The sequence below is a fragment of the Zosterops lateralis genome (genome assembly GCF_965231275.1).
Source record: "Zosterops lateralis genome assembly, chromosome: 6".
Taxonomy (NCBI): Eukaryota; Metazoa; Chordata; class Aves; order Passeriformes; family Zosteropidae; genus Zosterops; species Zosterops lateralis.
This window is the reverse complement of record NC_139761.1, coordinates 8,636,651-8,664,516: the sequence shown is the minus strand read 5'-3', so window position 1 is coordinate 8,664,516 and position 27,866 is coordinate 8,636,651. Positions and strand designations below refer to the sequence as shown.

Here is a 27,866-nt window from a genome sequence, read left to right as displayed (position 1 = left end):
ACCCACCCACCCAGCATGTCGGGCACCCGGGCGTCCAACGACCGCAGCGGCCACCCCGCCGCCGGCGGGCTGAAGCGGGCGCGCAGCGAGCCGGGCGGTAACAAAGTGACGGTGGTGCTGGGGGCGCAGTGGGGAGACGAAGGCAAGGGCAAGGTGGTCGACCTGCTGGCCACCGAGTCGGACATTGTGTGCCGGTGCCAGGTGGGTGCCGGGCCGGCTCTGTCAGTCACTCCCTCGGCGCTTCCCCACCCCGCGTTCCCTTCGGCTCCCGCTTTCCCGCAGCTCTCCTCGGCCCGGCGCCCTCCTCCCCGTGCGGGTCCCCTCTGTCCCCCGCTGCTCCGCCTTTCCTCCTTCCAGCTGCCGCTCCTCGCTCCTGCTGGTGTTCTCCCTCCCCGCTCCCCACTGCCCGTCCCCGTCCCTCTCCCGCAGCCGGGACGCGAAGGTTCCCGGGCGGGAGGGCTGCCGTGTGCCGCACACACACCCCGGCCCACCCCGTCTGCGCCTCCAAATGCCACTCGGAAAGAAAAAAGCCCTGAGCTATAAATATAAATAGCTGACCCTTCCCGATAAGCGACACTGGATCCCGAGGTGCCGGCGGGCGGGGGCCCGGGGAGGAGCCGCTCCGGGCGATTCCAGCCCTGGGCTGCCCTGGGAGGCCGAGCCCCGGCCCCGGGTGCGGTCAGGGCTTGCGGGGATGTTCCACGGCCTGGGAGGGGATGGTTGGGTGTCTCCGGCCGTGCTGCTGCTCTGGGGAAAAGCGCTATGAGCCGGCCTGAAGGCCAGCTGTAATAAACCTCAGGGGTCTGCCAAAGTTGTGCTGCTGGGGCTGTTTGGGATGGGCGGACTGTGTTCCCTGCAAAGGGCCTGGAAGTTTAGTTTAAAAAAATAAAAAAGTTGAGTGTGAGTAAAATAGAGGGGGGAAAAAAACAAGTTATGTAAAATGAGGATTTAGAGTTGCATGAAAACAGGAAACACCTTGCATGGCTTTGTTTATAGGTATTTTTGAGTTGAATAGAGTGTAAGGATTCTCAAAACAATGTATTTGCATAATATAAACCAAATTAGACACATAGGTGATTCCAAATAGAATTGTAGGACAGGTTGGAAGGGACCTTAAAGTTCAGTCTCCCTGCCATGGGCTGGGACATTCCTCTACTGGACCAGATTGTTTAAAAGCCCCATCCAGCCTGGCCTGGAACACCACCAGGGAAGGGGCATCAATAATGGGAATAACTTCTAAAGAACTGTTTTCAAACATTAGTTATGAACATATTAGACCAATACAGCTAATAATATCTCTGTTGTCCATTTAAACTATGTGAGCACATTAAAAAGTAGTCAGTTTAGTCCAGTTCAACTGGTATGTACCATGAAATTTATTCTGCTTTATAATGCATGATAGCTACTAAAAACCTACAGACGTCCTTGATTCCGAGATAATAAATCCAAGGACGTTTTTCTAATTAAGTATATTATGTAAATAAATATTATCATGCAGGTTAAATATTTAGAAGGTGGAGGAAGTATTTTCAGTAGGGACATTAAACTCCCAAGATCTTGAATCACCTTGGGGAAAAGGTTTCCTTGCAAAAGGTAGCTAATGAATATGCATTGCCAGGACCATAGCTTTATTTCCATATTTATTTCCCCCTTGCCTCTCCCAGCAATGTGTTGCCAGGAATTTAAACTCAGGTCTTGGGATTTCTTTGGCGAGAAAACAAAATTTCAGAGTTTTAGCTGAGGAGGAGCATTTCATAAAGGCCCCTGTCAAACAATGCATTCTCATGGAGTTACTGCTGCAGGAAGTCATACTGGTTCTTTTAAGGCTTGATTTTGAGGGGTGCCCTGAAGCTGCTTTCAGGACAGATTTGCTGTCCATCCAGTGTGGCCCCCAGGTTCAGCCTCGGGCTGCCCTCTGAAGGTAAAGGAGTGTGTGTGTGAACATGCCAGAAGGGTTGTGTTAGTGTGTTAGCAACAGGCCCATGGCTTAGGTGGTCTGACGTGCTGCTGGGCATGTTCGATCATTTCTGCAGTCTGAGGAGACCAGGATGGATGGAAGGCAGGTGGGGCTAGAAAAGCACTGGGCTCTTTTTGAAAGTGTTCCCCAATACTCAGTGTATGAGACACGATAATGGGATTCCTGATACACTGGATAGAAGGAGATGTCTTCAGGATTAGAGTTCAGGCCCAACTATAAAGCATTTGAAAAAGAAAATACGAGTAATGGTTTATTTTTGAGTGGCAAATATTATGTAACTTTGAGGAGTGGATTTTTTTTAATACTTCAGTGGGTGTTTTGTGCATTTGGTAATTTTGATTGTGTCATTTTAATAATTTCATATTTCATATTTTCAAAGCGAATCATGCAAGTAGATAATGATGTATGATTTTTGCCTCTGTTAGAAATTTGTTAAGGTTTAGTAAAGATATGCACATATTTAAGGATGTGAACAGTACTGATAAGTTCTCTCAGTGCGATAATGACAGGTCATTAACTTACAGGTGTGATCAATTTGAGAAGAACTTCATTAATGCTGTGGAGTGCCATGAAAAAGCTCAGTGACCAGAGCCTTGCTGCTTCACAATGCTCCTGGAAACTAAGAAAAACTTTCAGTGCCATAGCACTTGTGTATTAGAAGTAATTTCTTAAACAAGAAACACTGAATGACTGACTTACTAGAGATTTTAGAGAAAATGTCAGAAAAATTTGCACCTGATTTTTTTTGTTAGAATATGGTAACTGACAATGTTTTTACGTGATGTCTTGTCCAGTCCATTCTCTGAGACATTGATGGAAATTATGTTGAACAGCTTGTTTTAGTTCTCAGTTGAATGGAAGTAGAGAAAGCTTGAAAACTAACATCTGAAAAATGGATTTTCAGGTCTTCTGAAATAATGCCCCAACTAGAGTAATTCTTCATCCCAGTAGGATACTCTTTGAGCTAACCTTTTTAAAAAAGGTGAGGCTGCCCTCCTCTCTGTGTAGGGATTTAAATTCAGGACCAGATTTGAGTTTGAAGGGGTTTTAAAAAACAGTAATTCCCTAATGTTTCCATGAAAGGAAGTAACTTCCATTAAGTGTTTCTCAAATATTTTAGCGTGTTGGTTTCATGAGAATAATCTGTGACATCAGTTGCTGCAGAGGAAATTAAATTCTATTTTCTGGGATACTAGAAAAAAAGGCAGGCAGGTGAATGGCAACACAAGTCCATCAAAGGCACAAAGGAAGCTTTAAAGTATGTTAAAAGAAAATTCTGCATTAAAACTCTAGACTCTGTAATTTTCCTGAGCATTCAGAATTTCACATGAATTGATGACTTAATTTGTTGTCCAGTGCTTAGATTATACACAGTCTGAGTTCAAAAATTAGGTACACACCATTCAGTGACACTGAAATATGTCAACATAATTTAAATATGAAATACTAGTTCACCAGAAGTAATTGATTTCATTTCACCTTTATACTTGTAGCATTCTTTGTGAAAGAGGATGTTTCAGAAAAGGTAAAAGATCTCTGAATGTTCTTATGGATGATGCTGTACAAAACTTTTCACAGGTTGCTTTCATTAAAATACCAGATACACAGGCACACAAACCCATATAAAGAAGCAGAAAAGGTATTTCTAAATAAACTAATGGCAGCAGGTTGTTAAGGAACTGAGTAGGTTTAAGTTCAGGTTATTAATGGAGAACATCAAAAACATTTTTTCCTCTAAGCTGCTCTTTCAGCAAGCAAAGGCATTCAGAAGAAAAACATTAGAGGCTAATATTTCTAATTGTTGCCTTCTGGGGCATGGAGCTGTCACGTTATGCCATGCAAGACTTTTAATCCCTGGTATATTTTTAGGAAAGGGTAAAAACAAAGATTTCAGTAGGAAATATTTCATTTTGAAGTTTCTTCAAAAAACAGGTTATGTGTATTTGTTTAAGGCTTTTAGCTGAGAGAACATTGAACATAAAGATGGGAGTTCACTTTTTATGCGGCCGCTTAGCATGTTGTCAGAGAATCAGATGAATTTGGATATATATAACATAGGAAGAGAGCTTTGGTGTTGCTCAAAATATGATTTCAGATTGTGGCTTTATCTGTGGTAGCTCTCATTCCACATGTACATTTCTCACATCACCTCATTCCTTGTTTTGTGTCTCCCTTCAAAGCTAGAACTGGTGGCTGCTGTTAGCCAGGGTTTTAATGAGCTGATCTCTCAGATCAGTTTTGGCGTGTGATCAAACAGTCCCCTGTCACAAGTGCCAGGGGGCCAAGGGGGTGTGCTTCCAGAGGGCCTGCTTGGACTAGAGCTGTTCCTAAAAAGTCACACATCGTAAGTTCTCGGTTAACTGAGGCCAGCTGCTTGTCATGCAGTTCTGGCTGTTTCCTTAAGGTGAGACTACATAAGGTACACTGTAATATTAACTTTTCGCTTTAAATGCCCCATTAACAATTTGATAAAAGATTCAAAGGAAAGGTTTTCCAAAAGTTTAATGTGAAGGATGGGAAAGCTATTGCTGCTAAGTGTGTAGAGGCCCTGTGATAATCACCTCTACCTGCCCCAGATCACATCATGGCTACTGAACAAATGTGTAAACCAGCTGCAACACAAATGCGTGCCTTTCTTCCCCTCACACCAGCACCAGTGGCAGTGATTCAGCAGCAGGGACTAGGCCAAGGCAGCTTTTAAGAAATTTTTCAAGCTGTCATTTGGCATTGCTGTTCCAGTGTACCCATAACAATGCTGGATGTGTCAGTCCTGTGACAATTCTGCCTTCTGGAAGTCTGGAAACAATCTGCCTGATGTTATCTGCATTCCCATAAGAACTGACATGTAAGAAACAGCAGTAAAGAGTGAGAATGTGATTGCATTAAGAAGAGCTGTTATTAGATTTCTTGAGCTTCTCATATAAAAGTTTCTGTTTTACACAAAAAATGCAGTCACTTTTAAAAATATTTCTTCTATCAATTCTGTGCTTTCAACTTTATTTTCGGAGATCATCTGATCTTTTTGAGGAACGTGGACAAAAATCACAGTTGATGTTAATAGTGAAGAGAGACTGAGGAGGTTGAGAAGGGTACCAGAAATAGTGGCTGTTATGGTCTTTTGTGATTGAGTGGTTCACAGTTACTTGGACTGAGAGGTTTAACCAGGTCATAAACCAAGGGTGTGAAGTGGTTTCTTTTCTTTGTTGTGGATGTTAACAAATAAGTTTGAGAAGGTCTAAGGAGTAAAAAAAGCCTGGCAAGGTTTGGGGTTTGAGCAAGCATTGCAACATTAGGGAAAAACTTAAGCAAGGTTGAAGGGTTGTGCCCAGTGCTTCCATGCAAGTAACTATTGTATGTTATTGTAGGTTTCCCTATTTCCTTGTATTAGTGTTTTAATTAATGCAATGTAAATGTCGAATATTTTAGTAACAGTACTTTGAGGAATGCAAAGGAAAATACTGTGGGCAAATGATTGAACAATAAAACCCAAGCGTGGCAGAAATGCCAGCCCAGTAGTTTCTCTGGGTGCTTTAGGTGCGAGGTGGGGAGGTTTCCTTTGTTCCTCTGTTGCTGCTGACGGGGCAGGGGAAGCGGCCACACGTTGTTGTGACTTGTCCCTATTGATCATGGGCTACTGGAACTGTTTGCAACAGGGATTAAATTAGGGCAGTTTTATGTGATGATTATGTGGAGTTACAGGGGTTTGTTGGCTGCTGTTTTTCTCTCTGTGTGTCATGTGTTGCTCTCCTTTCAATGAGATTTAACTGTGATATTTAGTGTAATTTTTCCCTACAGGATAAAGTAACATGGAAAGACTTTAATCTCCTAATGATTTAGTGCTTGATGATCTTCTGTGAAGAGATTGATGACCTTGAAGTCATGAGCGTGCACTGACTGCAGGACTGTTGTTTTTGATTTCTCAAATGTTTAGGAAGGTTGATAATCCCATTTGCATGTACACTTATACATGTTTCTAAGTAATTTTTTGCAAGATTCCCTGCAAAAACAGAAGTAGGTTTCATTTCTCTATTCAACACAGGAAAGGATTTACGTGTGAGTTGCTTCTTTAGCTACAATGAAGTAGTCCAAACTTGAAAATTTTTTTGTAGTGATCTGTCACTTCTAAGGTACTTTATCCAGTTTTATTTTTCATTATGCTTATACATACTTACATGTCACACTATATCACTTTAAGCTTTAGAACAACATGGTGACACTGCTATTTTAAACTAGCCTTTCCTTTGGGCATCAGCGAGATCATCTCAGGACCACCAGGATTATAAATACTGTATGAGAAGGTCAGGTTTAAAGTTTCCAAATCTCCATAAGAAAGCAAGCTTAATTTTCAATCCCCTTTATAAAGCCTGATGAATTTATTATCCTCTACAAGCATCAAAAGAAAACAGCTGAAAATTAAAGTGAAATTACATCTGTTCTATTTCATTCCTCTTCTTAACTTGTTTACAGATATAAGAAAAGTTTTGTTCATATCCTTGGATCATATTACTTTGCACAGGGACATGACTATGCTTCTTCAGCAGGGAGAATTAAAGACAAGCAGACTTTTTCCAGTTTTTTCATGTTTGGTTTCCTTTATTTTAGTATTCTGCAAGCATTAGAATATTTTTTTCCACTGTAGCATTTTCTACCAATACACCTTGAATTTATACTCTTTGCATCTGTTGCTGGAGTAAATATGTATTTTGTTATAGTGGTCTGTTGTGGTATGTTTTTTTGATATGACTTGACAAAACAATGAATTCAGTCTGAGAGAAAATAACTAGTGTTTGAGTGTCTAGTTTCCCTACTCTGATTGTTGTTTAAAATTTGAGTTGAATTAGACTTGGCTTTTCCAATTGCATTTTTCAGATGCTTAGGAAGACCAAGATGCCTGTATAAGTTAGGGTCATTTTTTTGTAGTAAAGAAATAATACCACATTATGGGTACAATATATGATATAAGCTTTAAGTTTTTTATTTGTGCTACAAATAATTTTACGGTTCTTTAAAGGGTCAAAAATCTTGCTCAGTTCTTAAGAGTGTTTGTGTTTATAATCATACTAATTATCTCCTGAGGTTTTAGAAGGTCTCCTCCCATGGGAATTTGGGAGCTTTTGGAGCAATCACTATTCTAGTTGAGACAGTGGGATCCTGTGGATTTTGCTCCTTCTTTGAGACAGCAAAGGGGCACACTTGGACAGGGGCAGGAGTCGGAGCAGTTCTGGGCAGAGTTATTTGTACTGAAGTAATTTATTTCAGCATAGTCTTGGGAAAGAAGAGACAAACTAGATTTGGCTGACGATGTTTGGGGTCTGGAGATAAACTTGCAACTGAGACCAGTTGTTTGTCACTACCACAGCTTTAAAAATCACCATTCCTTCAGTTCTTGTGGTCTTAAGGATTCTTCTGATTATTCCCAACCCACCTCTTCCCAATGGGTTGAGTTAAAAAATAAAAAAGTTGGTCCACCTCTTGAAACCTGAGTTGGAGTAAGTTGGATGTTACTTGGCAATAGTTAAACTGGAAAAAAAAATTAGGGAAAAAAAAAAAAAAACCAACCAGAAAAACTTCCAGTAAGGGAAACTAACAAGCGCCTATGGCAACAGCCTCCCAGCTGGAATGTGCATCACTTCCAGTCATTCACACACAGGTGATTGAGTGACATTGTGTTGAAGGGTCTACATGTACAAAGCACTTCATGTATTGCACTTGTCTGACTGGATTTTTTTAATACCAGTGATGCTCAAACCTCATTTGCAATGGTGTAAATAATAAGAAATCCCATGAAAGTCAATGGCTCTAAATTTTTATAAAGTTCATGTCAGAGCCAGGCATGCTGGTAGCGGTTATTAGCTGCATTTATTCAAATTATTTCCAAGCACTTGCTGATGTAAGTTAGAAATAGCCATTGTTAATTAAATTGTAAAGAGAAGGAACAATTTATGTAACAATGTTCCTTTTTGTTTATTTGCATAAAAAATGCTGTAATAAACTGAAGAAAATAACTCAGTTGAGGTAACAAAACAGAAGTATTTTGTAACCTGCATGATGGTATCATTAGAGAGGTATTTGGCTTGCAGGTACAGTTGAATTTCAGAAAATGTTTTGTTTCATTGATTGATGGAATTAGTATTGCTGGGACACTTATCATGAAGAGAGACAGAAATCATAGCATTTATTTTCAGATGAAAGCTTCCCAAACTGCTGGTTTGTGGCTGGTATTTCAATTCATAGATTATAAATTCATATAATAATGCCAGAGGGGATCATCTTGTAATCTTGTCCCCGTACCAAGGACACAGTATTCTAGTAGCAGTTGCATGACTGCCAAAAGGAGAGGTAATACAATCTTTCTACTCCTACTTGATATTCCCATTTAAACACACAAGGTTTGCCTCAGGCACATCATCCAGTACTGAAACCGTGTTCAGATAGCCTCATGTGCTTCCTAGCACAGATATCTCCTTCAACTACATTTAGGTTTCTAATTTTTTTTATTTAAAACCTGCTTGTGACATTTCATACATTCGTGGCATGTAGCAGTGGCCAAGGAGCTCTGTGCACTGCTGGTATGTCCCTCACACCATGGTGGTGTTGCCTGCAGATCTTCAGTAACCAGTTTCTGTCTTTTCCCCATTGTTAACTGGAAGAGGGTGAGAACTCATCACTGTGGACCCATCAAAAATAAAACTGTTTCTTGTTCACACTCTAGTTACAGTTTGAAACTGTCATCTGGTTTTAAGGTTTTTATATGTGATCTGATGATTTTTCATATCAACCTACTTAATCAAACTGTGTTTGGGCATTGTGAGGAGCACTGAGCAAATGAAGGATGTACCAACCAGGAGAGCATCTGGTGACACTCCTCCACACTACCTGCCTGGCAAGGGCAGACAGGGACACCTGTGAGCATCAGGACACATTTCCTTTCCTATTCAAACATGTATCATTAGGCTAATTGGGAGAATCAAGTCCCTGCTGCAGGTACTGAACAGCCTCACGGATGCTCTCAAAAGAAATTCTCTGTCTTGGGATGTTTTGGCTGCAGAAAATAAAGAGATGATTTTAAAAACAATACAGGCCAAAACAGCAGCCTTTAAGCAGTTTGGGAAGTGGGTTTGTTCCTTCATTGCTTTTGTAAATTCTACTATGGAGACAATGACTGTCCTCTGGCAACCTGTTCATAATAATTATCAGCTCCCTGGTGCTGTTTATGCCAGCTACAATTGTTAACACTGATAAAATATAGCTTCTCACTTTAGTGTATTGATACAGACCTGGTGTTCAAGCACTCTGGAATAGTAATCAATGTACATCAGTGCATCAGTCCAGTACCACAAGTAGATCAGTACATAAAAAGCTTGGAAATGGATTTTCTTTTTAAACAAGTGTTGTACTGCAAAAAGACCATACAATGTTGCATGGGGTAGTTTAGTTCCTCCGCCTCCTTCTAGTACTAGGAAAATAAGTGATTTTACACTTGGATTATAAAATTTCAGAAAATATGGATTAAAATCTTACAGGAAAAAAAAAAAAACAGTTTTTATCTGAGTACACTATAATCATTTTTCTAAAAATTATTTAAATAAACCCCAGACCCCACTGCACCTGTGGAAGGGACACACTCTGGAGCAGGGGAAAGGTGTGAGGAATGTATATGGATACCACTGGAGCAGCTTCCCTCATGGTGCCTTCCTGGGAACAGCAATTCCTACAGCAGAATGGTTTAATGGGGATGCCCAGACTACACAGCAACTTATTTCTAGTCATACCATCATTTCACAATGCAAATCATGTGAAAATGGCACTGATGATTAATCTGTCAGAAATTGCCTTAACATTCCCTTTGTTAGACATTTTTTAAGACAATACCATCTCTAGGGAACTAGGAAACTGCCAATGGTTGAAGAGAAATAATTTGCAGGTGGGCTCAGTGCTGAGTCTGGATATTAAATGGAAGTTTTTGATGTTCACACGTTTGAAACAAGGGCCAAGCAGAGGCTCCAAAAGTTTCTCAGTCAGAGGAAGTCTCCTAAGGGTCCAGAGAACACTGTCAATCAGTGTTCAGATGTGTAGTCTTCAAATTAACCCTGTATAAGATTTTAGGTTCACTTTTATTTTGTTAGGAGAAGAAATGGCTCATACAAGCTGTATATTGACTCTCAGAACTGGAATAAAATTACAAAAGGAGTAGATGTCTTTAATATCTCAGCTGTTAGGCTGTCAATATGCTGTCAGAGCATCTGTGTAACTGAACATGAGAAATTACTGAGATTACCAGCTAATAAACAGAAAATATCTCTTCAGACCAGTGTAATGTTTTGCAAGTGTGGTCATGTCTCTTGGGTAATTTAATGCTCTGCTCTCACTTCAATTATATTTGTAAAAGTCTAATTAGTTGAGCTGTAAAAGTATACTTGGAAAACACTTGTTTAGGAAACACAGACCAACATGAGCAGTGCAAAATGCAGTTCCTGAGATGTCAATGCTAGTTTTTAATTGGAGAAATGCTGGTTTTGATGGTCTGGCACTGAATTTCTGATGTGCATTATCTATCCAGAGGGAATGAAACTCTATCAGAGATTTTGGCCATTAAAGGATGTACAATTTCTGATGACGTTTCTGTGCTTCTGCATTTTTTACATATGCCAACTTTTACAAGCTGCTTGATTAACATCCCTTTTTGAGCATTGCTAAAGAAAGAGCATTTGTCTGGGTGTCAGTTGTTCAGGAAATTTTCCAAAAGCATAAGCTGTCTTTCATAAGCATTTTCATACTGGTGTATCCCACCTTCTGAAATTTTAGGATACAAGAAAATACCTTTGATTTAATATAGGAATGTTGTTATCTCAGATTGTGAGTCCTCAGACCTGATTTAATTTGTTCATGTTGATTGAGAAAAGCAAAGTATAGCTATAGCATTGTGACAACAGATACTTTTGAAGCTGCCTGGTTCCCCGTTTTCTGAAGAAAAGAGGAAATTGTTACTTGTAGAGGTTAAATTGGTGTTAAATGATGGAGTTAATTCTTTTAAAGTTTCCTTCTTGCCATTTTCTATAGGTGAGGAAAAAAGGAAGGCCGGGGTCTGAGAAGAAGTTACTAGCTGCTTCTTCTCAGCCTGATAATAAAATAAACCAGTGTTTCAACCAGTGCAATCCACCAGAGTCAAACCTCTTAAATATCATGTGAAGTGCTCTCCTGCCTGATTTACTAACCTTCTAGACAATTGAGTACTTTTAACTAGATCCAGATATCTACAACTGGTTTGTTATATCTGGGAATCAAGCAAGATAGCCAGGATACTCTGGACAAGTTATAACTCTACATTAGAAAGACATTTGGGAGTCCTTCCCATCCCAAGGATGAACTACCCAACAGTTTTTAAGTCAAATGAAATTTGTGTGTACTATTTTTTCTGTTCTAACTCATTCTCAGCTCTCCCTTAGCAGGTTATCTATTTAAAATGAATTGTTGAGCTTGTATGTTCCAAAACATGAAAATTATTTTTGTCATGTTTGCAGACATACTTCTTAAGGTTCTGGTAGGTAGTCATGTAAGTCAGGAATTGTGGCAGATTCCATAAAGTGGTGGTGATGGTAACTGGGAAGATCATCTCTTGGCCATTTTCTGGGGTGGTCCTGTGTAGGGCCAGGAGTTGGACTTCAGTGATCCTTTTGGGTCCCTTCAAAGTCAGGATATTCTGTGTCTGACAAGGTCGTTCAGTGAAGCTGCAGAGTCTGCACATGCTTCCAACCTGACAAAGAGCCTCTGTCTGGAACGCCAAGAGAAGCCGTAGCTGTTTGTGGTTGGGCAGGTGGGAAGAGCTTCCATTTAAAGGGAAATACTGGGCTTAAACTCAAGGAAATGTCCACGTACAGAAGATACTATATAAAGGATGGGCTTGTGAAGGTATGTCAGAGACAAGACTCCAAGGGCAGTAGTTAATTCCAGTTCCTTTTCCCAGAAAGCTTCAGTTCTTGTCTAGCTTATGCCACCACTCCTGTATTAACTCCTGCTCTGCCCCAGCCCGGCCTTGACTTCATGGTGTCCTTCTGCTTCATAATTCTACAAAGTCCTGCTGAACTCCTTTAACCACCTCACTGTCCTGTCTGAACCCTTTTTACAATGCTACAATGTGTTAAGAAAGTGTAAGGTGTAGAAAGCAGTGACCAAAGACATGTATAAATAAAAAAAGATGGTCTTGCCACATCATCTGCTGAGAGTTTAGACCATTATTCTTCACGTGTTTCTTTCTCTTGCAGGGTGGGAATAATGCAGGTCATACCGTGGTTGTTGATGGGAAAGAATATGATTTTCACCTATTTCCTAGTGGCATCATTAATCCAAAGGCAATTTCTTTTATTGGTAAGATGATTTGAAATCTACTATAAAAATGATATTACGTAGTCGATAGCTGCAGTTGTACTTTATAGTAACAAGGAAAGAAAAACATGACTTTCAGTTAGATTTTAGCTTCAGCTGTTGGACTTTTATTTCATTGCTGCTTTGACATGAAGAGTTACGCTACTGTCAGTGTCAGTTTAATTTCCACAGTTAGAAAACTGAAAGCAAGAACATCTTATCATGTTGTTTCTTATACTTTGTGGTAAAGTTTGGACCCCACCCTCTACTTGCACACTCTTTTTATACTTTCAGAAATATATGTGCTATTCTTTGAGCACACAAATGCTAGGACTTAGCTAAATCAATAATAAACCCAAAATGCAGGGCTCTACTTAGGAGGTCATCATCCAGTCCTTTTTTTGTTCACATCACCAGCTGTTTAGGATGATGTTATATTTTGCTATAAAGATACTTGGTGCAGATGGCATCATAAAAGGATTTGCAGCATTCACTGGACATTAGACTCATATTTAAATGGTAGGCAAATTTAAGCCTCTTGTCTGAAGTTTTGATTCCTTCTGAGAGAAATTATGTACAGACTGTTCAAGAAATGAGTGTAAGTTCTAGTGAGTCATGGATTTTCAGTTTTGTTCCATTTAATAATTTCCAAATGGATAACTGGACTCTATTAAACATATTTTTTCTCTCAGCTAAATATGCTGTGTTGTCTCGCTTTCCTATTTGCTCCCTTGTCAATTAGTAACGACTATAACTTGACTTACGCTAAATTTAGGCTGAGACAGGCTCTTGCATATATTTTTGACATTCCCAAGAAGGAGGCAGCAGCTGTTTCCAGCCCACTGCATCACTAATCCTCCTTGTCTCGCCAGTACTGCTCTTTATTGCTTGTGGGTTTTACTTTTGTAGCTCAAAAGCAGGGGGAAGGCATTGCTAATGTATCACAGCACTAGTTTGAGCTGAGTTTGAAACAAAAACCTGAATATTGAAAAAGATTTAAATATTTTTCACACAGGCTTGTCAGTGTGGAAAGGTCAGGGGCTTCTTTAAGCTTTTCCCTGTGAACAATTGAGGCTGAAGTTGCAGGGCAAAGTCCACCCTGAACAAAGACAAGAATCCGCTTACCTCAGCTGGCTGTGCAGCAGCCTGGTGTTCGTGCCTGGAACAAGCCAGCTCTGGTTTTCCTGAGTTCAGCAGACCAGTAGCTGCTTACCCCAAATCAGGATTTATCCAAAAAGTTCTCAAGATCACTTTGTGTGAAATCTAGTTTTACTTTTTAAATAAAATTTTAGACAGCACGTGTTTACAGGCCTTAAATCCTAAAAACAAGTGTTTTATTCCTTGCTTTAAAATAAATCATTTATGTTCCCAAAGGTAATGGAGTGGTTATACATTTACCAGGCCTGTTTGAAGAAGCTGAAAAGAATGAAAAGAAAGGTTTGTATCAAGTAATTTTTAACCTACCTTTATATTGGTAGCCAGATTGAGGGGTTTTGTAAGCTGTTGTTTCTGACTGTAAGTGTTCAGTGCAGTAATAACATTCTGGATTTTAAATGAGGAAATAGTATTTAAATTGTTGAAATGTGTGGTAGTCAGTAGATGTACTTTCAAAAGCAGTCTTTTCATGGGTTCCATGGAGTTTTATGGCATTTGATGCCACATTCGATGGAAAATAAATCCTGAAGTGTGTGCTAAGCTTCTCTTGACCTCAAATAGGAATGATTTAACCCAGAATTTCTGTGTCCAAATAAATACTCAATTGGTTCTGCTTTGAGCAAGGCTTTAGACCCTATGACCTTCCAAGATTCTCTACTTCTTAGATTGTTTTATGTTTCTGTATAGAAATTCTCTATTTTTTGAGGCACAAATGGAGTTCAAGTGATGTATTGTGTAGCAAGTTAAACAAGAATATTTATATAAAGAATTTTGTGTAAGTCACAGCATTCTGGAATTTAAGAAGTGTCTTTATCCATACCAAAATGAGAAAGCTGGTAAGTCAAAAATGAGAAAAGTTTCTCAACAGAAACATTGCTGATATTTGATACTGTCTTGTGGTTTATCTATTTTGTCTACAGTTATCTTAAAAAGTAAACTAGTAAAAAAGACAGAAAAAGTAAAAGCCAATGTCAAAGCTCGACTAATTAGTACAGCTGAAATCCTACCTTTCTTTATCTTTTCACAGGTTTGAAAGATTGGGAGAAAAGACTGATTATATCAGACAGAGCACATATAGGTAAGTGAAGATTGAAAGGGGAAAAACCCTCACACATGATTGCTTAGCTCATGATGCTAAATTACATTATTATTCCACAGAGCATCTATGCATTTGATCTAACACAGCTTCTTATGATGTTGTGTAATCTGAAGCATGATAATGGAATCTGTATCCACAGAAGAGTGATGTTTTACATGTTTTCACAATGTTTAAGGAATACTCGCTCTGTTTTCACTTGAGGAGGCCTGTGCACTGTCAGTGACAGCAGAGGCACTTTGTCTTGAAATTATGGATGTCTGTGATTTGAAGAATATTTTTCTCCTTTGTTCTCTCACTATATCCATTTAATTTTCCACTGCAGTGTTTGACTTTCACCAGGCAGTAGATGGGCTCCAGGAAGTGCAACGTCAAGCACAAGAAGGCAAAAAGTAAATATTTTCAACACCCTCGTTTCATTAATAGTTATGCAAATTTGGAAAATCAGTGTAATTGTGGAAAACAGAAATGCTGTGTGTCTCTAAAGAGCCTTGTTGATGTTACTAATTCTGCACTTCTGTTCCGTTTCTACTTATGTTAATGGACAAACTGCCAGCCAGACTCAAGGCCTCATGCTTTACTGAACACCACAAATGTTAGCAATACTTATGCAAAGCCTGAAAGGTGCTATATATTTATTATTATAGAAATTTAATATCTCTTTATGTCTCAGACATCCTGCCTAGTATGTGATATAGTGAAGAACTTTGACAAAATTACTTGACATAAAGTGTATTTTTGCACGTATTTATACATATTGGGGGGGGTTGTTTCTTTTTGCTTAGTATTGGCACAACAAAAAAGGGGATTGGACCAACATATTCTTCCAAAGCTGCACGAACAGGCCTTCGGATTTGTGACCTCCTCTCTGACTTTGATGAATTTTCTTCAAGGTACAGCTATTTTCATTTCTAAATATTATGTGAAAGAGTGATACATTTTGCCTGACAGATTTGCTTTTAAGGAGATGTTTTTAAATATGTGTCTCAATTTTGTATATAAATTGTCTAGAAGGAGAAGAAAACTGGAAAGAATGTGTGTGTGTGTATTTCTTGTACTTCACAGAGTTTCTCATAATTTAAAATGTAATTTTGAGCATTGGGAAATGCACTGGTTGAGGTGTCAGAGTCCTGGGTATTTTCTCCCTATAGCTTTCTGCATATACTGTACATAATATAAACTGAGTTCTTGCCAAAGGTTCTGTGATTCTGTGACTACGTTCCTCATAGATACAATTTCAATATTTTACAGATTTAAAAACCTGGCACAACAGTACAAGTCAATGTTTCCCTCATTGGAAATTGATACAGAAGGACAATTGAAAAAACTAAAGGTAAAGATTTGTCACTTGAAATATTTATTTTAGTTTTAAAAGGTAAAAATGAAGTGTACCAGGCATACCACTTATTGAGCTAATTTAGATGAAATATGCATATGTTGATTATTTTAAAAGTTTATTATAAAAGCTGATAAACAGTAGCTGTGCTTTGTAGTAGAATATTCTCTCTTACTGTAGGCGTTAATGTAACCTCTGTGGAGGATTTAATTCTCTTATAATATTTTACTGTTTTGAATGTTGTTTAAAAATACTTGTATCAAAGTAGTCAAGAGAATGCAGGGTGAGGACTTCAATTAGTGGCCAGTGTGTCAGTGGGACTTCCTTGCTTACTGCAGAACTGTTTGTGGAAGCATGTTTCAAGATCCTGGTATTACAAGAAAATTGTCTTTTTACAAATAAATCCAGAAGAGCCATTGGTAAAACAGCTTTCATGAATATGTAAGAAAAGAGGATGTTAAAAATATGTCTTACCTTTTCCAAGTTTTTTCTTACACTTTTTCAGAGCTGACACCGTGAGGATGTTTTTTAATATTCAAAAGGAATGATATGTTTTTCTTTTGGTGCTTGGACTAGTTCTAAGTCCCTTTCTCAGTGTGGCCTAGACTATAGACACACTATCTAAAGACTCTAGCAACAAAATTCAGTAGATACACCACATCTCTGTGACAGAAATAATACAGAAATTATGCATCCTAATGCCATAATAAGTCATGTTTTCTTACATGAGTGGTTCAATAGATTGAAAGGAGTATAAGCTAATGGTTGTATTTTTCAGGAAAACACAGTTATTGAGACTGGAAGCTCAGACTTATCTGTATGTTTTGTCTTTCAAAAGTGAACACAGTGTTCCCTGCTTCCAGCTGTTGTCTGGGGAAGCTGACGTTTGTGTTCAATTTGCAGGGATATGCTGAAAAAATAAGACCCATGGTTCGAGATGGTGTGTATTTTATGTATGAAGCTCTTCATGGCTCCCCAAAGAAGATCCTTGTTGAAGGAGCCAATGCAGCATTACTTGATATAGACTTTGGTAAGTTATATTCTAAACTCAGCTTAGCTCCCAAGAGATCAGTTTTATTTTGATTAGTTTTATTTTGATTTGTGTTTATATTGACTTAGCAAACAGCAGGAAAACAGAGAAACAAAATAGTCTTTCCTTAATAGGAACAGATCTCCCAGAAGTAAAGCTCATTAAGAGAGAGATTGTATCATTAACAGGATTAAATGCTTAGGGTTTAAATATTGATTTTTACTGAAGTTTATTCCAGTGCAGCTGAAATTTCACTGTAGATATTCTTGTCTTGATTGCTTTTAAATGTGTGTGCACATTTCCAAACAATCGAGGTACTCATTGCAGTGCTGCTTAAGTAATTCCTCTGCCATTGGAGGAGGATTAAACTGAACTTAAACCTTTAAGTCTTGCCACTACACTTGGTCTCTGCTCTGCTTTCTTATCAAAAATCTAATTAAATCAATGAAGAAAAAATTAAGGACTGAAGAGATTCTCCAGTCCAGAGTCACAGTGTAAAGATCATGAGTAACCTCTTAAGATTTAGACAATTTGTGGCAGATACTCAGAGCCACTTGTGCAGAGCATTGAGAATGCCAGTGAATGACTGTGACCTTTATACCAGGTTCTTCATGAATGCAATGGAAATAATTTCTGTGATACGCAGAACATTGAAAAAAAGCTTGACACAGCAGAAGCAACATATAATAGATCCTGTGCCTAATGGAGGTGGTATTGAGATGCTTTTAAATTTCTCCCTTGCGTGCAATCCTCAGTGAAAGTTGTAAAGGATGAATGACACATAATAAAAAGAATTTGCCTCTCTCTTTGGTTGCTGTTCAGCTTTAAAGCCAAACTTAGAAGCGAAAGTGTTGGAGTCCAGGGCATCCCTCTGGGTGCCCTGGAAAGTCACAGACCTTGGTAGAGAGGCCTGGGACTGAAGAAAGAGGGTCTGGAGTCTGTGCAGGGGAGTTTGCCTGGCACAGAGCCCAGGAGGACACAGTCTTTGATTTTGGTCCATGTGAAAAGCTTCCAACAGACAGAAGAATTGAAGCCACAAATGTTTAACAGAGAGTAGTAGAAGATGTTGTAGTTTGGGGATTTTTAGAATGTAGATGCAAAGGGACAAGATGGAGATTTTAGGGCGGTGCCCTGGGTTCTTCTTCTTCTCCCTTGGTATCCATCTTCTGCAGTAACGTGGGCACAAAGTAGTTTCAGTGGATTGGGTCAAAGTAGAAATGACCCTTCTAGTATAGGTGATAGACATTGGCACAGAATTGTAAACAATAGCCACGTAGTTATCTGTATAAGAGGTAGTGACTTCCCATCATGGAGGGAGTCACCTCGTGTCCAGGCTGCTGTGAACACCTTGGCCGGACACTGAGAATTTTAAGATAAGAAATCATAAACAATGTGAGAAACCAAGAAAACCAAGACCTTGAGACTCCTCTTCATTCTCACGCCAACCACCAAGCACAAAGACAGAGACACAGAGTCAGACCTCAAATCCTTCAGAGTTCAGGAGGGAAAAACGCTCCCTCAGACCCACACGAACCACCAGTCTTGGAATCTTGGGAGGAGAGAAAAAGCATAAAACCCGAGACGAAAGCTGATAAAGAAAAATCAGTGTTTGTTTCTTACTGTTGCTGACAGAGGGCTGAGCTGCTGTGCTTTCCCTGCAGGCACATATCCCTTCGTGACCTCGTCGAACTGCACCGTGGGCGGCGTGTGCACAGGGCTGGGTGTGCCCCCGCAGCACGTGGGCGACGTGTACGGCGTGGTGAAAGCCTACACCACCCGCGTGGGCATCGGCGCCTTCCCCACCGAGCAGATCAATGTAGGTGTGGTGTTACAGAGTGTGGTGTGCACTGCTGGCAAACAAGTATCAGTCAGTGAAATATTGGGTAAGGGCTGTTCCACTGGGAGATAAGTGCGGTAGTAATAAGGCTGGAGCAATCAAACCCATGAAGAGAGAGTTACGTGGTGAAGTTAAGGTATTTGTCATGAGAGGAGAAAAATGAGCTTGGTGATGTTACAGTGCAGTGACCACACTTCTGTTGTAATGATCAATGTGAAAACAGATGTCATCATTTTACATAACCATTAGGTGTATTTCAGTGGCGAGAGTTTGTTGTGGAGAGTGCATCCCAGAAGAGCTTAAATGACACGAACAACTTCTGTGCTTAACAGCCTGTGTTCTGTGTGATTTATAGAATGAATGTGGTGTGTGTGTCAGCCAGTCATACACAAATGGGTCAATAAAAAGAAGAGGGAGAGACTTTGGTTATTTTAGACTCTCTGCTGTATTTTCATTATCAAGAAACTAGAAAGCTCAGGATATTGATTATGAGCTATGCACACAGCAATCTCTAGGGCAGTGTTCCGAATCTAATTTAAGGATTTAGTCACTAAAATCCTTTCTCTAATGGCTCAGATGAGTTGATGGTATCCTTTGGGTTTATGAATCATGAACATAAAGTTTCTTCCTTCTTTATTTTTACCACAGTATAGACACTGCTGGTCTGAATGGAACAGCTGGCAGAATGGCAGTGTCACACTGTGGTAGAAGCAAGGAGCCCTAGGTTCTGACCTAGACATTGTACAAGCATTGGTCTTGTCCCAAGCATTTAGAGTTTTGTCCCCAAAACCAAAAGATGTCAAAAGACCAGATGAAGAAAGTAAATGCAAACAAAATTTTATAAAGGATTGAATTGTCAAGGAAATCTTCCTGTTGAATGAAGAAAGAAAAGTCTCTCCTTGGAACACGAAGATCATAGTAAATACATGATTTGAAATGCTAGTGATTGCAATACAAAAATCCTGTGCACGAGGCGATTTGTTATCTTAGTCCTCTCCTAGTAAATTTTCTTTTTTCCTGAAAAATAGCTTTCAAATTGGAACAACTGTGTTTTTCCTGGTATTCATCTATAATTTGTTTGTATTTATTTTCCAGCCATGTTTTCAGTGAAACCCCATCAGCATTCTCTCTGTCTCACTGTAGGAAATTGGAGACCTTTTGCAGAACCGTGGCCATGAGTGGGGGGTAACTACGGGCAGAAAGAGACGTTGTGGCTGGTTAGATCTTGTCATTTTGAAATATGCTCATATGATCAACGGATTCACTGCGTAAGCATCAAAGATTTTGCGCTACATTTGGAAGGGATAATTTTGTGCTTCGCAGAATAAATATGTAGGTAACATTAATATAAGTCCAGTAAAGTGTCACATTTTAAGCAATACAATGATGCATAGTGGGCAACTGAGAATTGTTTTAATGCTAATAATAATATAATTCCTTTGACTTTTGACTTTTTTTCAAATTAAGTGCTTTTACAACATGATAGCTGTGATTTTTTAGAATGTGTTTTCACTTTGCTTTCATCAGGTGACCAGTAAATTGTTTTTCTAACAGTTTATTCTGGTGTTTTTGATCCAGTGCTTTCATACTGACTTGTGCCATGGTGTGAAACCTGTTGGGTTTGAGGTTTGGTTGGCTCTAATAGATCCTATCTGTAGGACCAATTCTGAATCATTTGGAACCACTCCCTTGATAAGTGAAATTAATGGAGTTATACAAGGGTACAGCAACTGGGACACTTTTCATTCCAGTTTCAGCAGGTTCATTTATTTACAAAGGTGTACTCATATACTGTGGTATAAATTCTGCTTTTAATGGGTTGTTTTATTTTCTTTGGGACCGAGTGACTTCCTTGGCTGATTCATTCAGGCAAAAGTGTCCATATAAGCAAACACATGACCTGAGCATTTTAATGTATTATAGACTGAAACCTAACTTAATATTGTTTATGCTACTAATGTTACAAAGGAACAATGGTCTTGTTCATTAATTTATCCAAAGGGGTTTTTTGCTTTGGGGCTTTTAAAATTGGATTTATATTTTGCTTTAACTTATGCAGCTCTAGTTTATGTGGAAAATTTTAAGAAGGCATTATGTTTTCTTCCATTTCAGCTCTGTACAATTAGTGCAGTCCTATCAACAAAATTATATCCTCTTTGATAACTGTGATAGCTAAAAGATATGGGGAGATTTAAAAAGTTGAAGAACTGGCTCTATGGTGCTTCTTTCTCAAGAAGTCTTCTCACTTAATCCTTTCATTCATCATGTACTTACTGGGCACATATAGCCTGGACTATTATGCACATACCTGTCTAAATCCTTATCTGCTCGGATTTTTGCCAGGCAACATCTAGAATATTGTTCTGGAGAATTTGATGAGTTTTAAAATGCAGTTTTATTCAGATCAGTGAATTCTACAGTGTCTTCTTGAGGTTCCATTTTTGTCTCCTGATGTATTCATTCACAAAATTAATAAGGCTCATTAAACTGACAGTACAGCCCAGGCACTGGAAGTCGGGATGGGATCCTTCCTAATGAACTTCACATGTGGTTTTAGTAACCAGACTATGCTCGTTCTGTTATAAAAGTGTAATCAGTCAATAAGTCTGTCAGACAGGTGTGAATCAGTAGGAGTAACAGAAATCGTCATTGTCAGTGATGTCAAGTGTAGTACCCATCCAAGCCAGGCCCAGCAGGTGCCCCTTTCCACAGTCAGAGTGCATTTTCATGCACTGAACTGAACACTCTGCACCTGTGTGAGCAGCCAAGCATTTGGAAATGTCTTGTAACATCTCAGTTCAGTATTCATCCCAGAGGTGTGAATTCAGTTAACAATGTTCATAGTTTAATACATTTGTGTATTTCTGCTGGCTGGGCTGCCTGAGCTGGATTTCTAAAAGGAAAAAAAAAAAAAAAAAAGATGGAAAGTATTGAAAAGGAGGTTCAACATGTGTGTAACTAACTGATGTTTTTTGTGCAGTTTGGCATTAACAAAACTGGATATTCTTGATGTCCTTGATGAAATTAAAATTGGTGTTGCCTACAAATTGGGTGGAAAAAGAATTCCATATTTTCCAGGTAAGTTGTTAAACCTCTGTGTTCATTTTTATCTTTCCCGCCTGTTAAGTCAATTTTGCTTTTTGCAATCAGACTTGATTTCTTTTTCACTAGACATTCTGTGGCAATTTATGGAGCTTCAGTATCTGTATAAAGATGTTTGTACCATAAATTGGTATTTTCATTTACCTTGCATCTGTGTACAACAGCAAGAATTTCCAAACAAATAAAATATTGTGTTAGGGCCTAAGTGGGTTGTCCCATTAGATTTTTTTATTGGCAAAATCAGGGATCTGAAAGTCAGCAAGACTCGAGTCAGTGACTATGTATCATTTGCAATAGCAGTTAATGAAGCAAAATTGAAATAAAAGCTGTAAAAATGAGATGGAAACAAGCAGAATAAAGCTGTTTCTGGATAGCTTTATTAATCTTTATTAACAGCAACTACACTGTCTTTAATAAAATATATATTGCCCCCTCAATAATTCACGTTAACACTTTTTAGATGTAATAATACATTTTAATTTTTTTACATTAATGGTGTTTTCAAGATATGTAAAAGTCTCTGCTAAGAAAAGGGTTTTTTTCTGTTGAGGTTTGGGAGATTCCAGAGGCACAGGGTGGACTGGCAGCAGCCAGCTTTCCCACCACTCCTGGTGGCTCCTGGCTGTGGTACAATGGGAATTCCAGTGGGGAAAAGCTTGTAGACATCAGAGTTTTTCACAAGACTGATTTAGCCTTGTTCTGTAAAAATGAAACTCTCAGAGACAATAATACCTTGTCTACTGTTTTATTCTGTGTAAATTTGAACCAAAAAATGGAAGTACTATAAACCTCAAAAAATCTTATTTCCTCAAAAAACCCCAAACTGTAGTGTTGTTGTTGACTCCATGTTGACAGCACAGAGTACATTCTATAGTTTTTAGAAGAGGAAACTGCATTCCTGGATCTCCTTGAATCAGATTTATCATCCTAAATATCAGAATTTAACCTCAATTAAGAATAAAGAAGTGAATGATTGAATGAACCAGTAAAAATACAATTTCCTCATATATCAGATTTTAATTGTTGTCAAAAGATAACAAGAACCAATGGTCTGTTCTCTTAAGGCAGAGCAGCTAAAATCAACTGTGACAAAAATTGTTCTTCCACAGCTAACCAGGAGATACTACAGAAGGTGGAAGTAGAGTATGAAACAATGCCTGGGTGGAAAACTGACACAACTGGAGCACGGAAATGGGAGGACCTCCCACCCAAGGCCCAGAATTACATCCGCTGTGTGGAAAACCATGTTGGTGTGCCAGGTAAATTTCTATGTAGATGTCTATATGAGGGTGCCACAGCAGACAGACACAGCTCTGTGAAAGGGCTCTATTTGTTAGTTGTAAGTCACCTTATTTGGGCAGGAGGAAATTAAAGTCCCAGCGGTTGGGATGATGGAGGTAAATCAGCTTGCCAAGAAGCAGCAAAGGGTGGTGTTCAGCAGGCAGGTCTGCAGTGCTGCAGAGAGCTCCAAGCTGCTGCTGGCAAGGATTTAACCAGAGGAAAGATAAACATGTGCTGTTCTTGGCAAATGGCCACTTTCTGTCAGTGAAAACTTTGGGGTCTGTGCACCATGCTTCAGCATGTAGTTAGGGTGATGTCCTCATCTCCCCCTTTCTGCATCCTGCACTGCATCCCTGTTTGAACTTAAGTGTCTTTGTTTTGGTTTTTTTCCATTCTTACTCATCTAAGGAATTGTGTTGCATAACAGGTACAAGATTGCTTTGCCCAGTTCTTCCACTTTGGAAGAATGAGAACCTTAACATCAACAATCTGCAAAGGTTAAGCCACCCAGTTTTCTTAAAATCTAACTGCTAGAGCTCTAGATGTGCCAAGAGCTAGGTGTGGCATGAATGGTGGAGTTTGCAAAGGGAATTTCCACAGTAACAAGCTTAGAAAGCTGGCATGTGTACTTTTGTTTTCCATAAAGCACCTCAAAGGTCACATCAGTACAGTACAGGCTGGTTACAACCGTGACGATTCCTGTATCAGTCACGGATCAGGAAACATCTGATAGCAGAGACTGAAACTCAGAGAATGGGCTGTGTGTGGTCAAGGACACCCAAGGGAGGTGTAAATACAGCTCCCCTTATCTTTATTCCTCTGGTTTGCTGTGTAAAGTCAGGATACCTTGCTAGGTTTGAGTGCTAAAGGCGACGTACCCACAGTCAATTCTATAGCAACCACGGGCAATAAAACTGCAGTGGAACAGCTACGGTGTGGAATTTGGGGTGGCTGCTCACACTGGATAATGTTTATAGTTAGAGCCCTACATTTAAAAAAATTACAGTTTGTAGGCATCACTATCTCCTGTTCCACATCACACAGAGTTCAGAGTCTGGCATAGCTCTGGCTTCCTCTCTGCAGGGATGTAGCTAAACATCCTGTCACTCAAACAATGGCACTTCAACCTGCAACAAACATTCCTGAGCTTCTCTTAGGTCTTCCATCTGCAATGTTTTGTGTTTATGGTATAATTATTTCATGCTTTCAAACTTCAGTATACTTTACTTTTAGTCCAGTAGTGCAGCTGGAGTAGAGGGATTTTTGACAATGAAACTTCCTTCCTAAAACTGGTCAGTCTGTTGTGAAGCATGATTAAAGGTGAAAATTATTCCAGTTCATTGATTATAGTATTTACTCTCAGTAATTGTTCTAACAGATGTGTTTTCCTCCCTAGTTAAATGGGTTGGAGTTGGGAAATCAAGAGAGTCGATGATCCAGCTGTTTTAAACAAATGAAGAACTTCAGCGATGAGAAGCACAACTTGGCGTTCATCGGTCCCTTACTGCTTCCTCTCTAAATGGAAATGCTATTTAAAACAAACCAATTCTTCTAGGAATTAAATAGAAACACAACATATATTCTGTATTGTAATGTTTTATTTAAGTTCTCAGTAAATTCAGTGTAAAATCTCCTTGGCGTCCATCATCAAAAAAGTCAAAAAACGTATTTCTGACAAAATAGGGAAATATTTTTTTTTTCAATTGATCCATGTTACTATTTGAAAGTACTTTACACCTATATAGTATTTCTCCTTGATGAAACCAGTATTAGGCCTTTTTCAGTAATTATTGGGTAACTTTAGAGTTGCGAAGCTTGGATTTTTTCTTCAAAAGTTAAAATATCTGTGTATCTGGGTTGACAGTACTAGGACAGATACCATGCACTGAAATTGGTTGAATTATAAAGATATTCAGTTTATAAAATACAGCATAGTTAGGTGGGTATTTTTTACTGCACAAAGCAAAGCAAACACAATTACATATAACTTTTATATAATGTTTTTTGATAGCCTACTAAAGTGAATGGAGAGCAGCTAAAATGTATTTATCACAAAGTCTATCCTAATAACTGAGATAACATCTGTAAAGGGGCCAAACTGGAGAAAGCTGACCTGTGTAATAATTCTTTGAACTATTCTGTGTACTAACAGGCTGGAGACAGTCAGGTGTGTGGCCTTTCTTCTGTGCAGTAGGAAAAGGAATGAGTGAAGGTGGAAGGAAGAGAGTCCTCAGGGTACAAAACACATGAGGAGAGTGGAGCTGAGATAGCACGCTGCGTTTTCTCCATGAACCTGGATGATTTCTTCCTGCCAGTCCTGTGATTGAAGTTTCCCAAGTTCTACTGTGGTACTCTGTTGAGGAACTTGGAACTTGTGGCTCTGTAAGGCACTCGCTTCCACAGCTCATAAGTTTCCAAGAATAAATCTATGCATGACTCAATGGTGACTGCTGCAGTATTTACACCCCTCACACATTTTGACCTTCCTCAGCAAAATGTAATGTCTATTTATAGAAGGGGATGACACGTGGCAGCCAGGGTTGGGACATGTAGAAGCTATGGAGAGGTCCTAGAATCTTCAAGAATATACTTGGACTTCTTTGTGGATCTTCTAATTTGTAATGGTTATGCATTAAGAGCTATCAAAAAAGGCCTACCTCTTGTAGAGGGAAAAGTTTATTCTAGAGATGGAGTTAATCCCTATTTTCCAAGTAGATGTTCCTTTTTTTAGATATATCTCAGACCTATAACAGTATTTTTGTATCATTCCCATGGGCTGTGGAAATGGCATCACATCCTCAGTGGTGCCAATATGCAGTGTGTAAAAACAGCCCTTTTCTGACATGGTAACTCTAAGGGTACAAAACTATGACGCTTGGCATTAGAAATGGGGACAAAAGGAAAACCTGTCAGGAGGATCTCGTGCCATACCCATCCCCTTTGTCTCATCTCACTCAATATCAAATAGCAGGTAATGTTCAAAGCCATTTGTGTCAAGAAACACCTTTAAAAGTACCAGTGCAAAGCACTAAATGCAACTGCTCATGGATGTTTTGCTGCTTGTAAGGCAGAATTCTTACACCATCCAGCTCTGGTGCAGTCTCTTCATGCCCCAGTTCATTATAGTCTGGCTTAGTGCACAAGCAAATACCTTTTTTCTCTAAGAAAAAAATAACAAAATCCCAAAGCTGTGAATGCTTACTTCTGTTTTAACTCCTTCGTCTATCTTTGACAAATTGTTTAATCTCGTTCCTGCTGGTTTTGCAATCTGTGAAATACCAATTAGTAATATATCCTCACCTCTTCAACGCTGCCTTTTGGAGTTCCCTGGGTCAAACTCTGCAGTCCTTGATCTGAACTGAGGAGGAAGCTCTCCCTATCGAATTTATGGCTGTTCTGATGAAAAGACCAATGAAACTTCTGACCTTATTTAATGTTTGCAAAGCACTTCTGAAAGGTACTTGGTAAGTGCCAATTATCACAAGCACTATGAAGTGTGCCTCATTTATATGAGGTACTTTAAGCATAAAAATGCTCGGAGATACAGTAAAAAAGTTTTGTTTTCACATGGCTTAACCCTGTACATTTGCCTTCTGAATGATCTAGAGCTGTTCCTTTTCTTGGCCCCATCTTCCTCCGTGCATAGAGGTGGCCACTATATTTAAGCTTTGGTTGATTTATGGGCAAAGTCCACAGTGACTAACGAGCCACTTGGTGTGCTGAATAACTGGATTAAATGATCAACTCTAAACTGAGTATTTGGCATATTGAAGACAGTAGCTTTTATAGTGTAATTTTCACAGGATTATTTTCCACCTAATCTTTTTATTTTTCATTTTACCATTAAGTATCCGTTAGATCCACATGGCCTGTCCTTGCTTTCAAGGATTCATCAAAAAACCCAGTGATGTTGTCATTGAGCATGATGTAATAGGCAATTATCCCATTACTTACTCTGTTACCATAAAAATAATATCATGCATTTCATTTCATGGATATTTTAAATAAAAGTTCTTCTTCTATTAAATTTTACATGTGCTGTCATTGAGTTAAATGTGAGTAAGTTCAGGCTTTTATCAAAAAGCTCTTTAATCTACTGAGAGGCACTGCTTAATAGGAACATTTTAGCATAAATTTCCTTTAATTTTAGCTGTTTTCCATGTATGTTATTTTATATTGTTTGGAATTTCATTTAATAACAATCACTGTGATGGATTTAACTACTTCTTTCTCTCCAGCCAAATTCAATAATAATGGCTAAAACTGGCTGATGCATCTTGCTGTTTGATGTCTGGATAGAAGAATAAGGGTAAATGTTTACTGAAAAGCTGTAATTTGTAGTAAAGATTATAGTTTTAATTTTAAAAATAGCAATTACAGATTCACTCCTGCACAGTAATGTTTTTGAGACATTTTCTGAGACTTACCCTTACAATATGGCCTTCCTGGTAAGATATACACTTCCTCACACATTCAGAATAGAATTCTGAAGCTTTTGTAATTTTTTAATTTGGCAATATATGGTCTTACAGTTCTGGCATAATGCACTTTTAACAGGAAAGAAAATGAAGCTTTTCCATAGTAATGTGCAACCTATACTTACACCTTATGCAGATTTTTTTCAGATGATTTTTGATCCACACCTGTTTATTTTGTTCTTGAAGATGTATTAAAAAAGATTTAAAGTAA

The 27,866-nt window shown here is 38.9% G+C and overlaps 1 protein-coding gene across 1 annotated transcript; it reads left to right on the top strand.

Annotated features, from left to right (window-relative positions):
* On the top strand, positions 1-27,866 carry ADSS1 (adenylosuccinate synthase 1). The gene is made up of 13 exons (XM_083863795.1): positions 1-201; positions 12,241-12,343; positions 13,715-13,777; positions 14,523-14,573; positions 14,917-14,983; positions 15,377-15,484; positions 15,843-15,924; positions 16,831-16,957; positions 18,619-18,773; positions 19,938-20,062; positions 21,775-21,872; positions 23,006-23,155; positions 24,574-27,866. Exons 1-13 carry the CDS (start codon positions 16-18, stop codon positions 24,624-24,626), a joined length of 1,368 nt encoding a protein of 455 aa, XP_083719921.1. The 5' UTR covers positions 1-15; the 3' UTR covers positions 24,627-27,866.

Bases quoted from the DNA above. Each gene is read 5' to 3' on its own strand.
- ADSS1 (XM_083863795.1), top strand. From the start codon at position 16: ATGTCGGGCACCCGGGCGTCCAACGACCGCAGCGGCCACCCCGCCGCC. The intron at 21,873-23,005 runs GTAAGTTGTTAA...GTTCTTCCACAG, and splicing joins AAGAATTCCATATTTTCCAG to CTAACCAGGAGATACTACAG. The intron at 23,156-24,573 runs GTAAATTTCTAT...TTTCCTCCCTAG, and splicing joins AAACCATGTTGGTGTGCCAG to TTAAATGGGTTGGAGTTGGG.